At 43.5% G+C, this 19999-nt stretch overlaps 1 protein-coding gene across 2 annotated transcripts in view; it reads right to left on the bottom strand.

The window, feature by feature from the left end:
• Positions 1-12284, bottom strand: part of EFS (embryonal Fyn-associated substrate) — a 25801-nt gene extending 13517 nt beyond the window's left edge. Inside the window, exons 1-2 of one of the 2 annotated variants that reach the window (XM_018556146.1) lie at positions 12178-12284; positions 10568-10640 (exon numbers count right to left, since the gene is read on the bottom strand). In XM_018556146.1, coding sequence (XP_018411648.1) covers positions 10568-10573 — 6 coding nt within the window. In that variant the 5' untranslated portion in view covers positions 10574-10640; positions 12178-12284. The remainder of the gene's footprint in view (positions 1-10567; positions 10641-12177) is intronic. The other variant, XM_018556147.1, reaches the window with a different exon arrangement.
• Between the last annotated feature and the right edge of the window lie 7715 nt (positions 12285-19999).

The raw sequence follows: 19999 nt of genomic DNA, 5'->3' as shown, positions 1-19999 counted from the left end.
CAGACAACTGCACCACCACCAAACCCCCCCCCCATCTCTTTCATTATGATAACGAGCCTTGCTCTCACACAACCAAAGCACAGACATGGCTTTAAATACACTCAAATACTCAGCCCGAGCCCTGATATCCCCAACCCCCACCCACAGATAATTGCTGTAATACATAGCACAAGACAGCTGTCCTCACAGTCATCATATCTATTTCAAACCATACCGGCCATCAAGCTTACTTAGCAGGACTTCTGTGACTACCCAGCACACAACAACTGGCAACTTGTACGCTTCAATGTGAAAAAAATAATAATCAATAGACTCAAATGAATGCTTTGATTTATAAAATGAAATATTCCCTCAGACTTTGCCATGACATGCTGATCCCAACTAGAACTTCCAAAGCCACCATTATAGAACAATTCTCCTCAACATGGAAAGAAATCAGAATCTCAGGATCTCCATTCTGTGCTCTGCCCTCCTGTAAGCAGGTTCTCAGTGTTAGACTGCCATATGGCTATTTTTACCTAAATAATGAAATGAAGCCTGAATCATCATTCTGCCTGAACCAAATGTAAGACATTATTCCACATTGCATCCTACCTCATACTGCCCAATTCCTTTTCATAACACCCAGTCCACTTCTTTCCCCAACTTGTCACCGCTAGCCTATCTACTTATTGCTGCATAGCTTATATGACTCCCATTATATAACATATGTATACCTGTGTTCTGATCATTTGTACTGCATGCAGCACTTTTGTTTAGCACAGCATAGTGCAACGCAATTCAATGTGTCACTTTGCGATGAGGCTGTCAGAACTGAGTAAAAGGCCATTGTTTTCAGAGCATCAGCATCGCTAACCTAGGAAGGCCTTTAGAGCGGACCTTTACCCATTTCTTCAAAATAACAACAAACACACCATTATAAATGTTTAGTAATGACAATCTACAAACACATACTTCTAGATAATTGCCGGCTTTGTATTCTTTGCATCCTTTTTTTATTTTCTTCCTCAGTCTTCTGACAGTGGCCATATTTACTAAGGGCAAATGAGTCCATCTCCCTTTTCTTCCTGGATTTTTGGCACACGTGACTAGAACATGTGACTATGCACATCATCTCAGGGGAGGAAAATGCCTTGAGATTTCCCAGCAATGCTCTGCTGATGTAACCTTCCCAGCATGCAAAGCTTGGGCACATTACATCACTATTTCCCAAAAGTACCAGGGAGTGGAAAACAATAATTGTAAGTAAAATAAAAATGTTTAACTAATGGACGTAAGATGACTTCATATCAGCATGCGGAGCTCTATGATGATGTGATTTTTAGTAAAAGGGAGTAAAGGTCCACTTTAAAGTGGGCCTATCAGTGACTTCACAAATCTACATGAAAGACATGTCACATACATCAACTCTATTATTTAAAATATGATACCAGCCTCCTTCAGGCAGGAGGAAGCATTTTCTAGGTCTTTACTCCACCAGTGATCAGACTTTCAAAAAGAACTATGGGATCAGTGTTTTTCCCCATAGTTCTCCTAAGGGTCACGGGAGGACATACACTAGCATCCTCCCGTCACCCAAAGCTCAGTATATAGTGAGCTACAGCTCGCGGTATACTGAGACCTCCGCAGCCGGGACGGATCCCGACATTACTGTCTGGATCCGCCCAGCTGCGTGAGTGACAGATGGCTCTGCCTATCTAGAGGCAGAGCCATCTGTACCCGCCCCCTCCTCGTCTGTCCAGCCAGTCAGCGCTGAAGAATCAGAGAGGAGAGGGGGGAATCCCTTCAGGGAGCCGTGACTGACAGTCACCTCTCTCTGCAGGGAGATGATCGGGATGTGAGCGAGCGACGGTATGTGTTCACCACTTCCCGATCTACTGAGCCGACGTGTGACAGTTTCATTGTGTGACAGGCTGATCTGTGTGAGACTTCTATAAACACAGCCTAGAATATAAAGGCTGCCCCACAGTCACCAGAGCCATCTACAGACAGGATTTTAGTCCAGGAGGTAGACGCTGACACTGAATGATGTCTGAGCAAAGATGATGCCATCCTTCTGGGAAGAAAGGTAGAAGAAGGCATTGTCCAGCAGTGTACTGTGATCTCTTCAAGAGGTCATTAGCAACTGCACGTGTACATAACATGAAAAAAATATATCTGCTGCTACATCCACTTTACAGTAGTACTAAGGGCTGAGAGTTGTCTTGCCTTAATGCATTCTTTGCATGAAAGTCCATTTCCACCTTTGTAAGTGATTAGCATTTTTGGTGGTAATGAAGAAGTGCAGTGATGATATATATGTGTGCACATTTTCATGACTCACATTGCAGGCTTTCTTCATTTATTTAATGAAAGTTTTATTAGACCTGAAGCCTAAAAACTCAACATTTTCTCCACAGGAAACTTAGTCTGACACCAGGATGTCAGACTGTAATCAGCTTCCCCCCTCCCTGTCATCCATTGTAACAGAATCAGTAAGCACCAGCTCTGCCTTTACACACAATACACTGTGGGGTAGGGGGGCTGCCACTCTGAATACTAATAAATGGGAGAGATGAGAAAGAGCTTGCAAAACACAAGCAGATATTTTACATGAGGATATGAAGAGGAAAGCTGACAAAAAAAATTAAGTTTGTGTTTAAAAACAGCAGCTGCATATGCCTGCTTCATGGAAACTCAGTGTACATTGCTGGCATATGCTTTTTAAATACTTGGACACAGCTAGGTGCGGGCATGGCCATGATCGTGCACGTATGGATGCCTTCACAGTAGTTGGCTAGCTGATGGAGGCACCCGTATGGGGGGGTTCGCTAGTGGTCTAGAAACCACTAGAGAATGAGGAAATAAATAAAACAAATAAAGGGTAAAATAACTTTTTTTTTTTTTTTGGGCAAGTCTGGCCCCCGTAAAAAAAGAAAATAAAAACCCCTGAAGGTTTAATGTCGCTTTAAGTTTTCCTCTGTGGGCAAACAAGTTTTTTATACGTATGATCTGTCCCACAAAAGCTTTGGAAAAACTTGGCCAGTGCTGTCTTACATTACAACATGAAGTATGTAGCAGATGAGACCACATTTGCTAACCCCAGAGTTGAATAATGCATCATTTTCCCAGAATAGACTGGGTGGACACACTTCAGATTCCAAACCATAATTATAAGACAAACCAGCTCTAAAAGACTGCATCTTCAGCCTCATACATTGTCAGCTACGTAGCATTAACCAACGCAATAACGCACATCTGCGGGCTTCAAAGATGCTACTACTGGGGATTGAATCAGACAGCCTGCACTGCATAACGGAGATAGAAACCTTCACTGAATTACACTTAGTTTGCTAAAGCATTTCTTTCACAAAATACTCTTTTCACCGTCTCTGCCACTGATCTCCTCCAGCCCCTTTCAGCCACTTCCTGTCTACATGCACTCGCTCCAGTGTTGGTTGCACATCATCGCTCTTGTCCAGCTTCCTGATAGTGACAATGTTGAATCATGCCTGTCAGCCATCCCTTGTAATCTCTACTAGTGGCGCATGTGACAGAGTGACACAACAGCAGCACAGCTGGGAGACAGGGAGAAAATGTTGTCACCCTATAACAGGAAGTCCCTGCAGAAGGACCTCTGTGGCAGGATCACCAGGTATCATTTTAACCCCTTCATGACTGAGCTTGTTTTTAGTTTCTGTTCGTAAATGACTGACACACTTTTGACATTTTTGCTGTGTGATTCTTCCACGTCAGTAATATACTTTCTTACAAAGTGCACCCACACATATTATATATTGTTTTTTAGAGGACAGATAGGGCTACATATTTATATCACATATGTGCGTCTAACGCCTCACTTAGGACAAATAAAATATAAAAAAAGAGGAAAAAACCGTTTAAAAAAAAAAATTTTTTCCCAGTTTTGATTTGTAGTATTTTTTTTACAAAACCAGCACAGCTAAAAAAATGCAATAAATACATTCATTTATTTGTCCCTTATTTTATTTTATTTTTTACACATTTTTTTATTTTTTTTACACTTTTCACAATTTTTTTTTTTTTTTACACTTTTCACTTTTTTTTTAAACTTAAAAATGTTATTTTATTTATTTAATTATATCAAGCAGATTTTGTGAATTAATCTCACTGTTACTGCATGATAAATTAATAAATTTTTGGTTATTATCAGGCTGCTTCAAACTTCAGAACAGCCGATAATAAGTTAGTGACACTGATCCTGCAGCAGTTCAGGATTCAGCTGTTACTAAATGTTTTCTGATTGTTGCAACAACGATCAGCAAACAAACATTCTTCTTCCAGGAATAGATACATTGTAGGAATAGACACATTTTGTATCTATTCATGAAAGAAAAAAAAAAAAGCCAGTATAGCTTGAGAGAGATATCTCTCGATCTATACGAGCTGTCAGAATGCCGGCAAAAGCCGGCATCTGTGTCCGCTTTGCTTTGACTCTCAGACACCCGATATTAAGGTATCGGGTGTCTGAAAAAGGTTAACCCTTTCATTAATGAATGCCTCTGTAGTAAGGGCAGCCATTAATGAATGTTAAAAGCTGATTCTCAGCGATTAACAGCCCTCTAAAGCAGCAAATAACTTGTCACGTACAGTGTACGTGACAAGTCATTTGGTCCCTTTGTGGCTGGACGTACAGTGTACGTCTCCCGTCACGAAGGGGTTAATACGAGCTGTAGATTGCAAAATATTGAAAACAACTTCTGGAATTACATTAATGTGTTAAAGTTTATATGAGATTTTGGTGACTGAGTTTGGATATCTTTAATCTTTTACTTACAGCCAACATGCTTAGGCAGCTCTGTGGTGAAGCACTTAGAACTCTGCAAGTAGGCACTGGTCATGGATCTTAATATTACCTTGTAAAATTAGCAGTGACATCATCACTGTGCTGAACACAGTGTTTACTGAGAGCAGAGCTGTGGGAGTGTCCCTGCAGGCCCCACCCACTACAAGCTACCTGTAGAAAACTACAGGAGGGGGTGGAGACAGGACCAGTCACCCTGCACAAGAAGAGAGAGCAGCAGTGACCTGTCTTCATTACAGGATGCTCCTGCACAGAGGCAGGTTTTGCACAGGATTACTGCACAGATCTGAAAGCATATTAAGATTTAATAAGAATAAAATCTTGTATTTACACAATATTTGCCCATACCAGAGTTTAAAGCTGAACTCCAGTCAGATATAAAAGACAAAAAATGAACACAGCTCTGCTAAAAACCCAAGATTCTGGCCCAAAAGAAGCTTGTGTACATTTTGGAGCTTCACATGCTCAGGTGTGAATGGGGCCTAATGCCTTCCGATACACTGACCTGAAACAAGGTTTCCTTTCACCTCTGGACTATTGCCTGGCCATACACCATACAATATGATTGTCATAGAAAGACATACGTAAAACATTCATTCCATTATGATCTAATCAGGCAGACCCCGGCACTACATAGTTGATGGTAGATCTGAAGGGGACTGTATAGTGTATGGTTAGCTTTAGCAAGAAATGAATTGAGAGACAGAGCAGCACACAGAGGTCTTTCCTGAGTAGCTCCTAATGCTGTATTACTAAGAAGCATTTGTTACTGCACCAACGTGTAGGCACTAGTCACTAATCCTGTCATCATAACAGCTCCAACTTCCTGATGTAAACAGACCTGGCCTGTTCTGCGCCACACCCCTATTAACGTCATTCTGGACTTTACACTTCCCAATGAATACTGTTCCCTCCAAGAATTTCACTTTCACACGTATGATCTTTGTCTGCGCAAAGTCAGCCAAAGTGTGAAGCAGGAAACATTGTCAATAGGGAATATCCTGACACCATCCATTCCAAGGCAAGGACTTTTTTGCATCACAACAATACACTTACAACCATTGCTATTATCTTCCTGGGATCACACACACTGGGGGCGAGTCAATAAAGCATCGGCAGCACTTTGCTGGCGTTATGGCTGCATTGCAAAGTCCTGTGACAGTTCTCTTGCTATTACTAGGGCCTGCGACACATTCAGTCACTTCTTATGTAACTATTGTGTCTCAGGGCCCTTTCGCACCATCCAGTACGTTCATCGCACAGTTCTGAGGGATGAACGCACTGGATCGCATAAACTAAGCCTCCCCCTGTTCTGGGGCATGGTGGTGCCATTCATTTCATTGGCACCACAGACACGCCTCCCACCCGGAATACAATCGCCTGCACCGGAATGCGTGGTACGACAATTCCCTGTGTTCCAGTGCCGTGCGATCGCAAAAAATCGTGCATGCGCTATATCCTCTCCCCCTCTTTAATTTGTGGGGGTATACCCTCTCCCTCTTGAATTTGGTGGGGGTATACCCTCTCCCTCTTGAATTTGTGGGGGCATTATCTCCCCTTCTTGAATTTGTGGGGGCATTACCTCCCCCTCTTGAATTTGTGGGATTGGCTCCCTGGCTTGAATTTTTGATAGCATATCCTCCCCCTCTTGAATTTGTGGGGGGTATACCCTCCCCCTCTTCAATTTGTGTGTGTGGGGGGTACACCCTCCCCCTCTTCAATTGTAGGGGGGATAAACCCTCCTGCTCTTAAATTTGGGGTGTATACCCTCTCCCTCTTACTTATCAGAGATGATGACATCCAAATTCATCAGTTTGGAAAGGCTGACAGAAAGCAAACTGGCAGTGCTGGGCTTCCCTAAAAAGCCCAGCATGCTCTACAAACTAGGTGTGACTGATACAGCCTGTAATAAATGTTTATTTAAATAATGATTTGATACAAATGGAAACAAAAAGTTTAAACTATATATACAAAGCAAATGTAACCTGTATATAATATATAAAATAATCTAGCAATTCCTTAGTATGCCAGGTTGTCCTGCCATGTAAATACTAACCACATTTGCTGGCTGAGAGCTTCTCCCATTCCATTCCTCACTATAAGGGCCCATTCAGATTGTGCTGATGTTAGTTAACATGCGATACTTTCTCCGTAGATTTGCATTGTGGTGACGCAGCTTATTCATTTTGAATGGGCTGCCCACCCACAGCACATAATCTAGTGGAAACACACCTTTGTTTAATGGAGCGCACAACAACGCAGAGGTAGTTCAAAACACATGTGCAAAATGAAGTGCACTGCAATGTATAGAGTGGTGTGTTAACCTGCATTGTGGTAACAGATTATGACACAGGGCATTGATTGATAAAGCATTCGCTCAGTGTATAGCTGGACGAACGACGTTCACATGCCATTACTGCCACTAGATATAGTCAATATGCTCTTCAGCTCCATCTAGTGCAGGGGTAGGCAACTGCGGTCCTTCAGCTGTTGTGGAACTACAAGTCCCATGAGGCACTGCAAGACTGACAGTTACAGGCATGACTCCCAGGGTAGAGGTACGATGGGATTTGTAGTTAATGCACATCTGGAGGGTTGGAGTTGCCCACCCCTGATGTAGTGGCAACAATGCCCTGTGAATGCTTCATAAATCAGCCCCATAGTGTGAATGGGCCTAGTTTGACCATTTATCACAACACAGGATCATTAATGAGGCAAAGAAGGGAGCTGGGAGAGAGGCAAAGCTACGTTATGTGTTCACTTCTTTATTTTTGTATAGTCACAGGTATGGTTTTATATTTGACAAAAAACATTACGTTTCCCCTTTAAGAGTTGCCTGCCTAGTTTTCCTATCTCTTGGTGATAGCTAACATACCTTTGTGTTTTGTACACAATCTGAAAACACACACACTCCTGTGTTGATTCTACTCTCATACACTTGTATTTGCTCTTGCCACTGCATGCAGAGGTGGATCTCAAAAATATCAATGAATTCAACACAGTATTGGATGTCTCTTATAATAAATCAACATACATTGGGGGGGTGGGGGGTCTATCAATGCTTTCACTGACCGGGAACAAGTATACAGGAGTTCTGACTTCATGGACCAATGACTGCATCAGGGTGCAACCAGCCAGGCTTTGTGGCTTGCCATTGTAAATTGTATTTAGAAGTCTTATCATATAAAGCACTCTGTGCCTCATCTGCTTGCGCTGGATTCAATTCAGTACAAAAACGTCCTAGATCATTCAACCCTCAATTATATGCTCCATTTTCAATACATTTGTTGGGACGAGTCAGCAAAATCTCAAGTAATATGGGGGAGCCACCTTGGAACTCCAGCTGTTGTGGAACTACAACTCCCATGAGGCACTGCAAGACTCTGACAGCCACTGTTATAACTCCGAGTGGCAGAGGCATGATGGGAGTTTCAAGGTTGCTTACCCCTATGTGTGAACCCAATCACTAAAATCACATATAGGTTTTAGGGCCCGTTCACACAAGCAGACATGTGTTAGGCCCCATTCACACTGCGCGATTCACAAATCGCGCGTTTGTCGCGCGATATCGCGCAAATGCTTGCATAAAGCAAGCTGGAATCGCGGCAAAATCCGCTCCAAAAAGGGTCCTGCTGTAGCGACACACGACCCGCGACAGCAGGACCCTTTGCCCCATTGCAAAGCATTGAAGAGCGATATCGCGCGGTAAATAGCCGCAATATCGCGGGAATTACCACGCGATAAATCGCTCAATGTGAACGGGGCCTTATACAATGAGGGGAATTCATCAAAACTGGAGCAGATTTGCCCTGCAACCAATCAGCTTCTCTCTCTCTCATTTTTAAATCTTACCTGAGCAAACTGAAGAGAGATGCTGATTGGTTGCCATGGGCAACTGCTCCAGTTTTGATAAATTCCCCCCATTTTGTGCTGGTGTGCATTCTGTAGGGGTGCACTTTATTTGAACTTTATTGAAATGTCACAAAATGACATGTAATTCAACTCTATGTACGACAGTACGTGGTGTGTTGGCACACTTTTTTAATGACACTGCGCTGCTTAAAAACGCAGACAAGCTGTATTTTTACACAACACACACCAACACATGTTTGGCGTGAACAGGGCACATAGAAAACAGCTTAACGCAACTGGTGTGAATAAGCCCTGAGTGTGCTAATGTAATTCCAGAAATCAATTTCAATATTTTTGAGTGTTTTGTACCTCAAATGTCTAAGCGTTGCAACACTCAACATGGGGGGTCCTATTGTCTTTAATGGCCCCTGCTCACACCAGAGTGTCCTATCACTTGTAGCAAAAGTTGCGCATTTTTTGCCCCAATAGACTTTAATGGGAGAGTCAAACGCACTTTTTATGCGTTTTCTTCCCTAGTAACTAGCTTCACATTGGCTAAAATTAATCATCAAGCCTGAAAGGCATGCAAAACGACCTGTACAAACACTCAAAATATGAACAAAGTGTGAATGGGGCCTAAAACTGCAGCTTTCATTCAACTAATACTGCTGATCTTGCCATGTACGTCCTTGTTCAGGGTCGGTGTCCTTTTCTACCATCAATTGTGCTCCTTTGTTGTCACCATGTCACATGGGCTTTTGATGGACACTACAAGTGACCATTTCAACACAGATTACTCAGGCATGGTCTATTAAAGAAAATGAATTCTTAACCCCTGCAGTGGGGCTACGCCTGCACTGCAAGGGTTAACTGCTTGTTTGTGTCTAGGTTAAAACAAAGTTATACCCAATCCTCGGAGCCAGCCAGCTGTCACAGCGCTCCCTCCAGCCTGTCTCCTCCTCCTCTGCAGCTGTGTACCGGACATGATGAATCGAGGATTCTTAGACCACTGCAGCTGAGGGGGAGCAAGATGGAAGGGACCAGTCTAAGAGCGAGCCGGCTCCAAGGATTTAACCTGGACACAAATGAGCACGTAACCCTTGCAGTGCGGGGGTAGCCCCACTGCAAGGGTTAAGAATTATTTTCTCCCAGAGTTCTGCTTTAAGGCAACGCCATGCAGCCAAGTGCATGCATATAGACAGGACGTAGCTGCAAATACACTGCAGGAGATCAGCAGGACTGAGACCCAATTAAGGATTTACAAAAGGCGCAAAAATACATTCCATAACAAATATGACAAATCTTTACTTAGCAAAATAAATGACATTAAGTTAGTGTTTAATCTACTTTTAATCAGTTATCTCTTCCCTTGCCCCTCTCCATGTTATTATTTCCCAAAGCCCATTTTTTCACCTTTATTTATGCAAGTTTTTTTCTCTTTTTTCTAATAAAATCTCTATTTATAAAGCTCAAATTGTAAGCGGTGACCTATAGAAGTAAGGAAGTTAAAAGTTGTATCAATATATGGTGAGATGTTATTTTTCTATGAAATATATATTTGATATTTCCTCTTCTCGGTTCCTTTACGCTGCAGAAGAATCATTTCTAATTGACTAAACATGTCTGGCAGCGTCTGCCTTCCTCCACAAACAAAAATATGGTAGAATGTGATGTTCCTCATGCTCGGCCTGCCGCTCTTGCTACATATAATGTGTAAAGTTTGGAGACGCTTCCAGGGGGGTTCCCTGGAGCCTCATCATCAATCCTACGCACCATCATCACCCTGTATGACTTCATCTCCCCGGGAGAATCTGTAAACTTCCCCACCCAAAAGCATATAAACAAACAGCACAACCCAGCACAGATCTCCAGCAACAAACATACATCACTTACTGGCATTGCGCCTCACATGCCACAGCGCAGGGAGCTCCAACAGCAGCCGTGGCGTCCTCACACACCCTGTCACCTGCGGAAGACAAAACAGCCGTTGAGTCAGACGGGAACACTGCCACCAAGCGCTCTTCAGACTGTAAGCGTCACATACATATTACAGTATAACCACACAATCAACTTTAGGTTGCGTTACAATCTAACCGTACGATTGACTTTAGATTTACTAAAACGATGTAATCTGATCTATGAATCAATCAGTATCCAATCAGGCATGCAGTTGCACTACGTAGTTGTTGGTAGATCTAAAGGAGATTATACAATCAGCATGTAAAGAGTTTGCAGAGCTTAAAGCTGCCCATACACCTTACCAATATCGGCCGATTTTCATATGCGATCGCGTTTTCGTCCGATATTCGTAAGTTTGATGGGCAGCTTACAACCTCAAATACTGTACAATTGATCGACTTTTGACTAACCTGCAGGTTAGAAAAGCTTGGTCGATCGTACGATTTTCGCAAGGTTGGTGGCGTTTCCTTACGTCAAAATTCGTACGATTTACACTGCACAAGCGCAGACAAAAAAACACGGGGCCGATTACCGCAATTCGTCCAGGTGCTTTCTTTTAATTACCGCTGAGCCAACCTTGCGATAATCGGGGCTGGATGGGGCCGCCGTACAAAAATCGCACGACGGTTCGATCATCGGACGAAAAGTGTCGTCCGATGATCGCAAGGTGTATGGGCAGCTTTAGGGTCACCATATGTGTTACAATCTAGCCGTACAAGCTTACTAAAGCTATATAACATGAGCACCTACCTGATCTCTCCGATCAGACAGACTCTTACACTATGTAGCTGTTGGTAGATCAAGGAGATTGTACAATCAGCATGTAATGAGTGTGCTGAGCTTAAGGGCCACCTATGCGTTACAATCTAGCCGTACAATCGGCTTTAGATTTCCTAAAGCTATATAACATGAGCACCTACCTGATCTCTCCGATCAGACAGACTCTTACACTATGCAGCTGTTGGTAGATCTAAAGGAGATTGTACAATCAGACAGTAACATTTTAAGGGTCACCACATTACAATCTAACCATACAATTGACTTGAATTCACTGGAACTATGTAGTTAGTATATGTATGTATATAAATGCATTAGGAGCCCCCTAATCTGTGCAATCAGACAGGAGCTCACACTACATAGGACAATCTCATTTAGATATACCAACAGCAACATACATAGAACATAGCTGTCGATAGATCTGTTGTACAATCAGACTGTAACGTGTGTGGTCACCTATATGTTACAATCTAACCGTACAATCAACTTTAGATTTACTACAACTCTATACTATAAGGGGCTGCCTAATCTTTCCGATCAGACAGGACCTGGCACTACACAGTTGTTGGTAGATCTGTAGTACAATCAGATTGTAAAGTGTACAGTTGGCTGACATGTCTGAGCCATAGGTACAAAGGCAGCAAGGATCAGGACACATGAGAAGAAGGGGAGTGTGAGCACACAGGACAAGGGAGGCTCAGGTATATAGGTGAAGCATGCAGCACACACAAAGTCCATAGGGAATAAATAGCAGGGGGGAGTCTCACCTCTGAAGTGGCAGTCCTGAAGTCCCGGGTCACCTATGCTCCCTCTCCTGTCCTCCAGCCCAGCGCTGTGTGGAGAAAGGGAGGAGAGCAGAGAGAGGGGGGGAGGGAAGGAGAGAAGGCACAAAGGTGGGGGGAGAAATGGGAGGAGAGCCATGAAATGAGAGAGCAACCCCCTATCCGTCCAATTGTACGAGGACTATAGCGTGCGTGTGCAAGACGGCGACAAGGGCGGGGGATGGGGACACTGATTAACACCTTGCTTGCCGGGACACCCTCACACCACGCTTCCTTACCTCACACCTTCCAGGGTGCCCGGGGAGCTGGGACGCCCATTCTCCACTGGAAACCTGTGCCAAGGGTTAAACATTAAAGTACTCCAATCACTAATAGGAGCTTCAACGCCTATCAAAAGTTCCATGAAAAAGAATACCTGCTTCCGTCTGCCATGCAGGTCCTTGTTCAGGCCACATGAGGGGACAACGGTTGCCTTGTCGCCCTCCTGCATTGTCACCCTGTCACATGTGTCTGGTGGTCTTTAGAAGCCAGCCAGCGTTAGGCTCAGTACACACAGTTGACGCGCCAGGATAAATATCCTTATTTTCCAAAAAAAGTGACTCATTTTCATTCACAAAATCTGGAAATGACAGTCACATGGCTACAAACAGACCTTGGAATTCATAAAGTGCCTCGTCCGTGTAACAAATGGCGCAACTTGCCACAGATTCATGTAACTGGCGGTAAGGGGGAAGAATCTGGTGCAGAGTTGCCTCAGAGCCCATTCACACCATGTCCTGAGCAGAGCGGTTCTGTCTGGTCCAAAAATACATCCCCATTCATTCCTTTGGTAAAAAGTGAGGCTAGTTCACACCACTGCGTTTAGTTGCAGGATGTATAAAAAAAAGTACTGCGTGCACTATTCTCACACAGAATCACATTTAAAACACACATGAACGCATTTGCAGAAACGCATCCAGATCTGGTCTGAAAATGGTGTGAACAAGCTGAATTGATCAAACCTGGAGCAGTGACCCATAATAACCAATCAGCTTCTCTCTTTCATTTTCAAAGCTTATCTAAACAAACTGAAGAGAGAAGCTGATTGGTTACTAAGGGAAACTGCTCCAGATTCTGCTCCATTTGGATAGCGTGCCTCCACAGATTTTTGTCCATCATGGAAGAAGTCTTATTTATCTCCCCCGTTATGGATTTCTTAATGACTTTGTCACAGCCACAGCAACAGAATGTAAAAGTGTTGCACATAAGAACTACCTGAATGTATCGCATGCATCGGAAATAGCAACAAAGCTAGCGCACAGACTTTCTGACGCGGCCGTAAAGCCAGAAAAGTGTTGCAAATACTTTCCAGAGTGCCTTCCAGGGGTAGCCAAACTATGGCCCTCCAGCTGTGGTGAAACTACAAATCCCTTCATGCATCTGCCTCTGGGAGTCATGCCTGTGGCCGCCAGAGTCTTGCAATGCCTCATGGGACTTGTAGTTCCACAGCAGCTGGAGGGCTCAAGTTTGGATACCCCTGGCTAGGCTAAGCTAAAGCTTTGTGGATTGATTCTGTTGCGTAGGCATGATCCATCGTTGTCACTGTCAGGAAGCCCGTCAAAGACAATAATGTGCAGCTGACACTGGAGTGAATGCATGTAGACAGGAAGTGGCTGAAAGAAGCTGGAGGAGTTGAGCAGCACTGAGAAAAAAAGTGAAAAACGTATTTTATATATAAAAAAAACACATGGATATTGTTTATGAGGCATGGTGCTTGGCTTGGATCTACGATTGGTTGACCTACAACTGAAAATGCTTGTGGTCCGGCTGTCTCTGGCTCCAATACTTTGTCAGTCACTGTCCTGGAACAAGCCTGCAGCACATGAAGTAACAACCATTCGAATCCTAGAAGTGCCCCAAGAGATAAAGGTATTGGAGGGGGGATTACATATCCAATAATATGAGCAGAAGGGGTAGGGGGGCAATTAGATAAAGTGGGTGGGGATGGTGAAGGTGCGCTTTAAGAAAGCTGTTTAATCATTGATATGACCACTTTATTGCTATGCAGGCATCACGTAAATGACTATGTTTTGAGTCCAATGCTCCACCACAAGGAGACGTCAGATGTCCATGCCCTGCCTGCAGAACTGATGCTGTGGTTTCCATGTGTTTGCTGTGAAAAGGCTACTATGAATGTGGCTTGCGTGGGAACAGAAGGGCTCTTGTTTTTAAGGGACAGTCGGCACCAGTCAGCTTCCTACACTCCTCGTACACAGTGGTCCTCTGTCTTCTGAATCCATGTCTTACCATCCCCCCCCCCCCAGTAACTGTATCTACTGTATGTCAGTGTCTATATTCCAAGGACACAGCTGCTGAAGGGGTGCATAAGAGCTTACAATACTCTCAGTGGCCAGAAGTCTTACAAGGACTTTGTCATAACATAAAACATGCCAGAAAGTGGTGATGTTCTGCTAAAATATTACTATCATATGATAATATCAGGGAAGAAATGATGTATATTTCAGAATGGTCTTTGTGAATGTCTCTGATGTCAGAAATTGCTGGAATGACATTTCTTTCTTCACTGCCCTCTTCCAACAATGTCTTTGTTGTGACCCAATCACCCTGTCCTGGCCAATTCCCATATTTCATCCCTACAGCATCTGCATTTCATAATGTACTGTAAAACTGAGACTGACACACACCACTTAGATTGTCTTTAGATTTGATTTGGTAGATAAGCACAATTAACCAATAACTAACTAAAAGCTTTGCACTATACAGCTATCTGCAAATTCTGATGATCAAGCAGATCTAATGCAGCACTGGGGGTCCCTGGTTCGATTCCAGTCCAGGACACGATCTGCAAGAAGTTATTATTATTATACAGAATTTATATATCGCCAATAGTTTGCACAGCGCTTTTTTGCATGTTCTCCCAGTGCTTCCGTGGGTTTTCATCCGGGTACTTGCTGGTAGGTAAATTGGCCCTAGCATGTGTATGTATTTCTGTGAAATATTGACCATAAGCTCGTCAAACACGCATAGATTTTTTTTGTTCAGGCTGTACAAAAGAAGTCTAACAGATTTCTCAATTTTCACTAAATGAGTATTTCGTTTATTCACTGTTTGGCTGACAGTTTTCCACCTGGCTACTTGGACAGTCACAGAAGTCAAATTGATAAAAAAATGTACTTCTTTTGAACCAGGTAGTGCGGATAGGGTCACCCACATCTTACATTTTGGCAGGAGTGAGCAGGAGCCAGCGAAAGTTCTAGCAGTGTATGGCCTGCTTTAAATTGTAAGCTCCTTGAGGACAGGGACTGATCTGAATGTACAGCATGTAAAGCGCTGTGTAAAATTGCACAGACAGAGGTCTGACAGGGCCCACAGATAAGATCCGTGAGTCAGGGGATGCCTACAGATGTCTGACAGGGCCCACAGATAAGATCCGTGAGTCAAGGGATGCCTACAGATGTCTGACAGGGTCCACAGATAAGATCCGTGAGTCAGGGGATGCCTACAGATGTCTGACAGGGCCCACAGATAGGATCTGCTACCCAGAGGATGCCTACAGAGGTCTGACAGGGCCCACAGACACAATCTGTTAGCCAGAGGATGCCTACAGATGTCTGACAGGGCCCACAGATAAGATATGTGAACCAGGTGATGTATACAGAGGTCTGACAGGGCCCACAGATAAGATATGTGAACCAGGTGATGTATACAGAGGTCTGACAGGGCCCACAGATAAGATATGTGAACCATGTGATGTATACAGAGGTCTGACAGGGCCCACAGATAAGATATGTGAACCATGTGATGTATACAGAGGTCTGACAGGGCCCACAGATAAGATATGTGAACCAGGTGATGTATACAGAGGTCTGACAGGGCCCACAGTTAAGATATGTGAGCCAGGGGATGCCTGCACAGGTCTGATTAGGCACACAGGTAAGATCTGTGAGCCAAGGGAAGCCTACAGAGATTTGACAGGGCCCGCAGAAAAGATCTGTGAGCTAGGGGATGACTATATACTGTAGGTCTGACTGGGCGCACAGATAAAGTCTGTTAGCCAGTGCCCAGTGGATGTTCACAGAGGTTTGACAGGACCCACAGATAAGATCTGTTAGCCAGGGGATGTCTATAGAGGTCTCACAGGACCCACAGATAAGAAGCATGAGTCAGGGGATGCCTGCAAAGGTCTCACAGGGCCCACCGATAAGAAGCATGTGTCAGTGGATGCTTGCAGAGGTCTCACAGGGCCCACCGATAAGAAGCATGAGTCAGTGGATGCTTGCAGAGGTCTCACAGGGCCCACCGATAAGAAGCATGAGTCAGTGGATGCTTGCAGAGGTCTCACAGGGCCCACCGATAAGAAGCATGAGTCAGTGGATGCTTGCAGAGGTCTCACCGGGCCCACAGATACATGATCATCACCCAGTCCATAAATGGTCACATTGGGCTACAATTGTGTCACATGTACAGTATGTATACCCTAAAAGGGTTGTGTATACAGAAGGTGCCTTTATTGATTAAAAAAAGTGATTTTAAAGTGCATAAAGAACATATCTCTGCTAGTTGTTAGTGATGGATGGGTGGAAACCTAATTATACCAATTATAATGCTAATCATACCTCTGGGCAACCACAAGTAATATACATTCTAAGGAGTATTATGTTTATTAGACCACAGGCAATCCACAAACTACACTCAATGTAAATACTGTTACCACCTCATATTTCCTGGTGCATTGTTCAACATTGAACCTATGGCTATTTTTAGCTTTGTCTACCAATGTCATTGGTCTTAAAGCAGGCCTTATTGTGCCTAAAATAAATAAAATAGATTTCCTTATAAATAAAATGGTCACACTTAGTGGTCAGTCTGCTTACAGATGGTAACATGGGCTCTTTTATTCTGCGAAATGTGTCTGAGTGCTTTAGCACAGTGTTTTTTCAGTCACCGCACCATTTAAAAGTATGCAAAATCTCAAGGCACCCCAGTCCAAAATGTAAACAATTGATGTGTGGTCCCCCCCAAAATCTCGACCAGACCCTTATCCTAGATAAGGGGCTGGTATGGATTTTGAGGGGGGACCGCACACACCAAAAAAACAATGCAGATTTTCCCCCTTTCACATCCTTTACTCCTTTCATATCAGAAGTGCCCCTTCCCATCAGGAGACCCCTTCCCATCAAAGTCCCCCTTCACATCAGAGTCTCTCCTTTCATGTCACAAGTCCCTCTTACCATATGGAACCCCAGTCACATCAAAAGCCCCCTTTACCTTAGAGTCTCCACCACAGTGCGACTGCAGTAGCATGGCAGAGGCAGGAGCTGGAGCAGGCCTGGACGGAGGCAGACTCCTGTCCTGGATACAACCCACCTTGGATTGGCGTTTCCCTAGTGCTGGTGGTCGGCTCGCCTGCATCATGGAAATGCATGACAGTGGAAAAATGTAAAGGCATCGCTGACATAGCCAGAAGGCACCCCAAATTTCAAACCTCTGTATCATATGGTATGGTGCGAAGTATGGGGGCATCATATTTAATCAATTTACACTATGTGTAAAAAACAATGGCATGTTCATACGATGTGTATTGAGCTGCGTTAATCAACACTGATCAACGCAGGCTCAACAAAAGGGCACATTGAAAACAATTATTCTCTATGTGCCCTATTCACAATAGATGTGCGCAGTGTGCATTGCATTACAGAAACGTAAGCAGTGCAATGCGTTGTAACAAAACATGGCACTAGCCTTACTTAATGAATACCAGTGTACATTATACCAAGCACAACGCACATTGGCTGGTGTGAATGGGTCATTTGACAGTAGGCTTGACTTACTAAAGTGTAAAATGGGGTGAACGGAGCTTGTGTTAACATCCAATTACATGCATGGGATTTTAAAAAAAAATGTCTCCTGCATATTGTGTGCAGCTGTAGTATAGATAAACTAAAAAAAAAAAAAAACAACGCTAATTCATAAAATAATGTTATAAATACTCAAAAAATGATTATAAATTAGTTATGTAAATCAATACAATTGGCCAAAACAATCGAAAAAATGAAAGTTGAAAAATATATATTACTGTAGATTTGAAAACCTGTTGTATACTTCACCCTATCTCACACTTGAGGCCTAGTATCTGAGGCTCATGAGGCCAATGTTGTGTGTGTAGATGAGCCATTTGTACACATGAAACTGGTCAGGCCTAAATAAATGTCATATGTTGCAAGTTTATTTTTACTTTATTAATATCTCCTCTATAGCTGGGATTGCACCATGGACCCTCACCAGTCAACACTGTGGAACTCAAACCTGCATGATAGGACTTACATTCACATGGTTGCAAAGTACCTACCAAGTAGACATGTGCACCGCCAAAAAATGTGTTTAAATTAGTTTCGTTTTAAATTCGGATTTGTGTTATTTTGCTTTTCGGGATTCGGGTGTGAAAGTCAATTCGGATTCAGAATTCGGATTCGGACGAAATTCGTTAGCGGTAGTTCGTTCCGTTTTAGTTTCTTATTCGTTTCGTTCGTTCGTTCGTTTGCAGCAAAGTGACATTTTAGGGGGAAAGATGTTTTTCTCCTCTAATGTCACTTTGCTCCAACGAACGAAACGAATAAGAAACTAAAACGAAACGAACGTTCGAACGAACTACCGCTACCGAATTTCGGAAACGGAATTTCGTATTCGTTTGCATTAGTTATATCTGTAATTCGGAATTCGGATACATCCGAATTTCCGAAAATTCATCCAAATTTCGATTCGGAACTAAACAAATCGCACATGTCTATTACCAAGCTCCCTACACATGCTGAGTAGGAAAGCGTGTGCTGAGCCAAAAGAACCTTCCATGTTCATTTTTCATTTCACTGCGCCAATGTGAACTTTGCATGTTGGTTTACACCACACCAGGCACCCACCTCAGTGACTTGCCACAGAGTAACAATGGTAGCATGACCCAAATGCTGGCTGAAACAGCATGACGGTGGATGCTTTATCCTTCCTTGTAAACTTAAGGTGCCCATACACTGCACGATTATCGTACGATAATAATCGTATGCAATCGGTTTTTCGTACGATAATCGCGCAGTGTCTGGGTAGCGTGCAACCGCGGATACTGTACAATCGTACAACGTTTCACTACCTAGCATGTTCGAAAACCTGTGCGTAATCGTACGATAATCGTTCAATGAGTAGAGTAATCGTTCGTCAATGATCGCACTGTTCGTTCAGCGCATGCGTTAAACGAACGAGCAATCGGAAGTAGAATGACGGCAGCTGGCTGTACTCGCAGCATCCACACCTCTGTTCTGGTACCCACATGGACCACTTGCTCAGCCATTGCTGGGGCTACATGTTGCGTACAGATGCAAGAACCAATGCTCACACCAAAATCCATATCTCCTCATGTAGCTGACACACATGCTGACCACTCCCCATGTGCACCACACATGAGGCTGCTGAAAGTGACCCCCTAATAATTGCAATGAACCACATGCAACGCAAACCATGCAACATGAATAACATGTCCATTCTCCTTTTGGAGACAATTTGATAAAAGTGAAATTGTCAAACATGCCCTACACATGTGTATGCTGTGTGTCCCTGGGCATTGCACAGCTGCGACATGCATCAGGCAAAGCAGGCATTCCTACAAATAAACATCCCTGACAAATGCATGCACAGCATCAGTCAAGCAGGGAGACTGTAAAGCGGTCATGCCTGAAATGAGGACACTGACACAAGGCATACATTAATAAAATATTTATATCTGAAAAGTATTAAATATAAAGTGAAGTAAAAAAAGGGG

Source organism: Nanorana parkeri, unplaced genomic scaffold (assembly GCF_000935625.1).
Source record: "Nanorana parkeri isolate BGI_ZX_2015 unplaced genomic scaffold, ASM93562v1 scaffold225, whole genome shotgun sequence".
NCBI lineage: Eukaryota > Metazoa > Chordata > Amphibia > Anura > Dicroglossidae > Nanorana > Nanorana parkeri.
The sequence above is the reverse complement of the archived record's forward strand: the minus strand, read 5'-3'. Positions and strand labels throughout refer to the sequence as shown.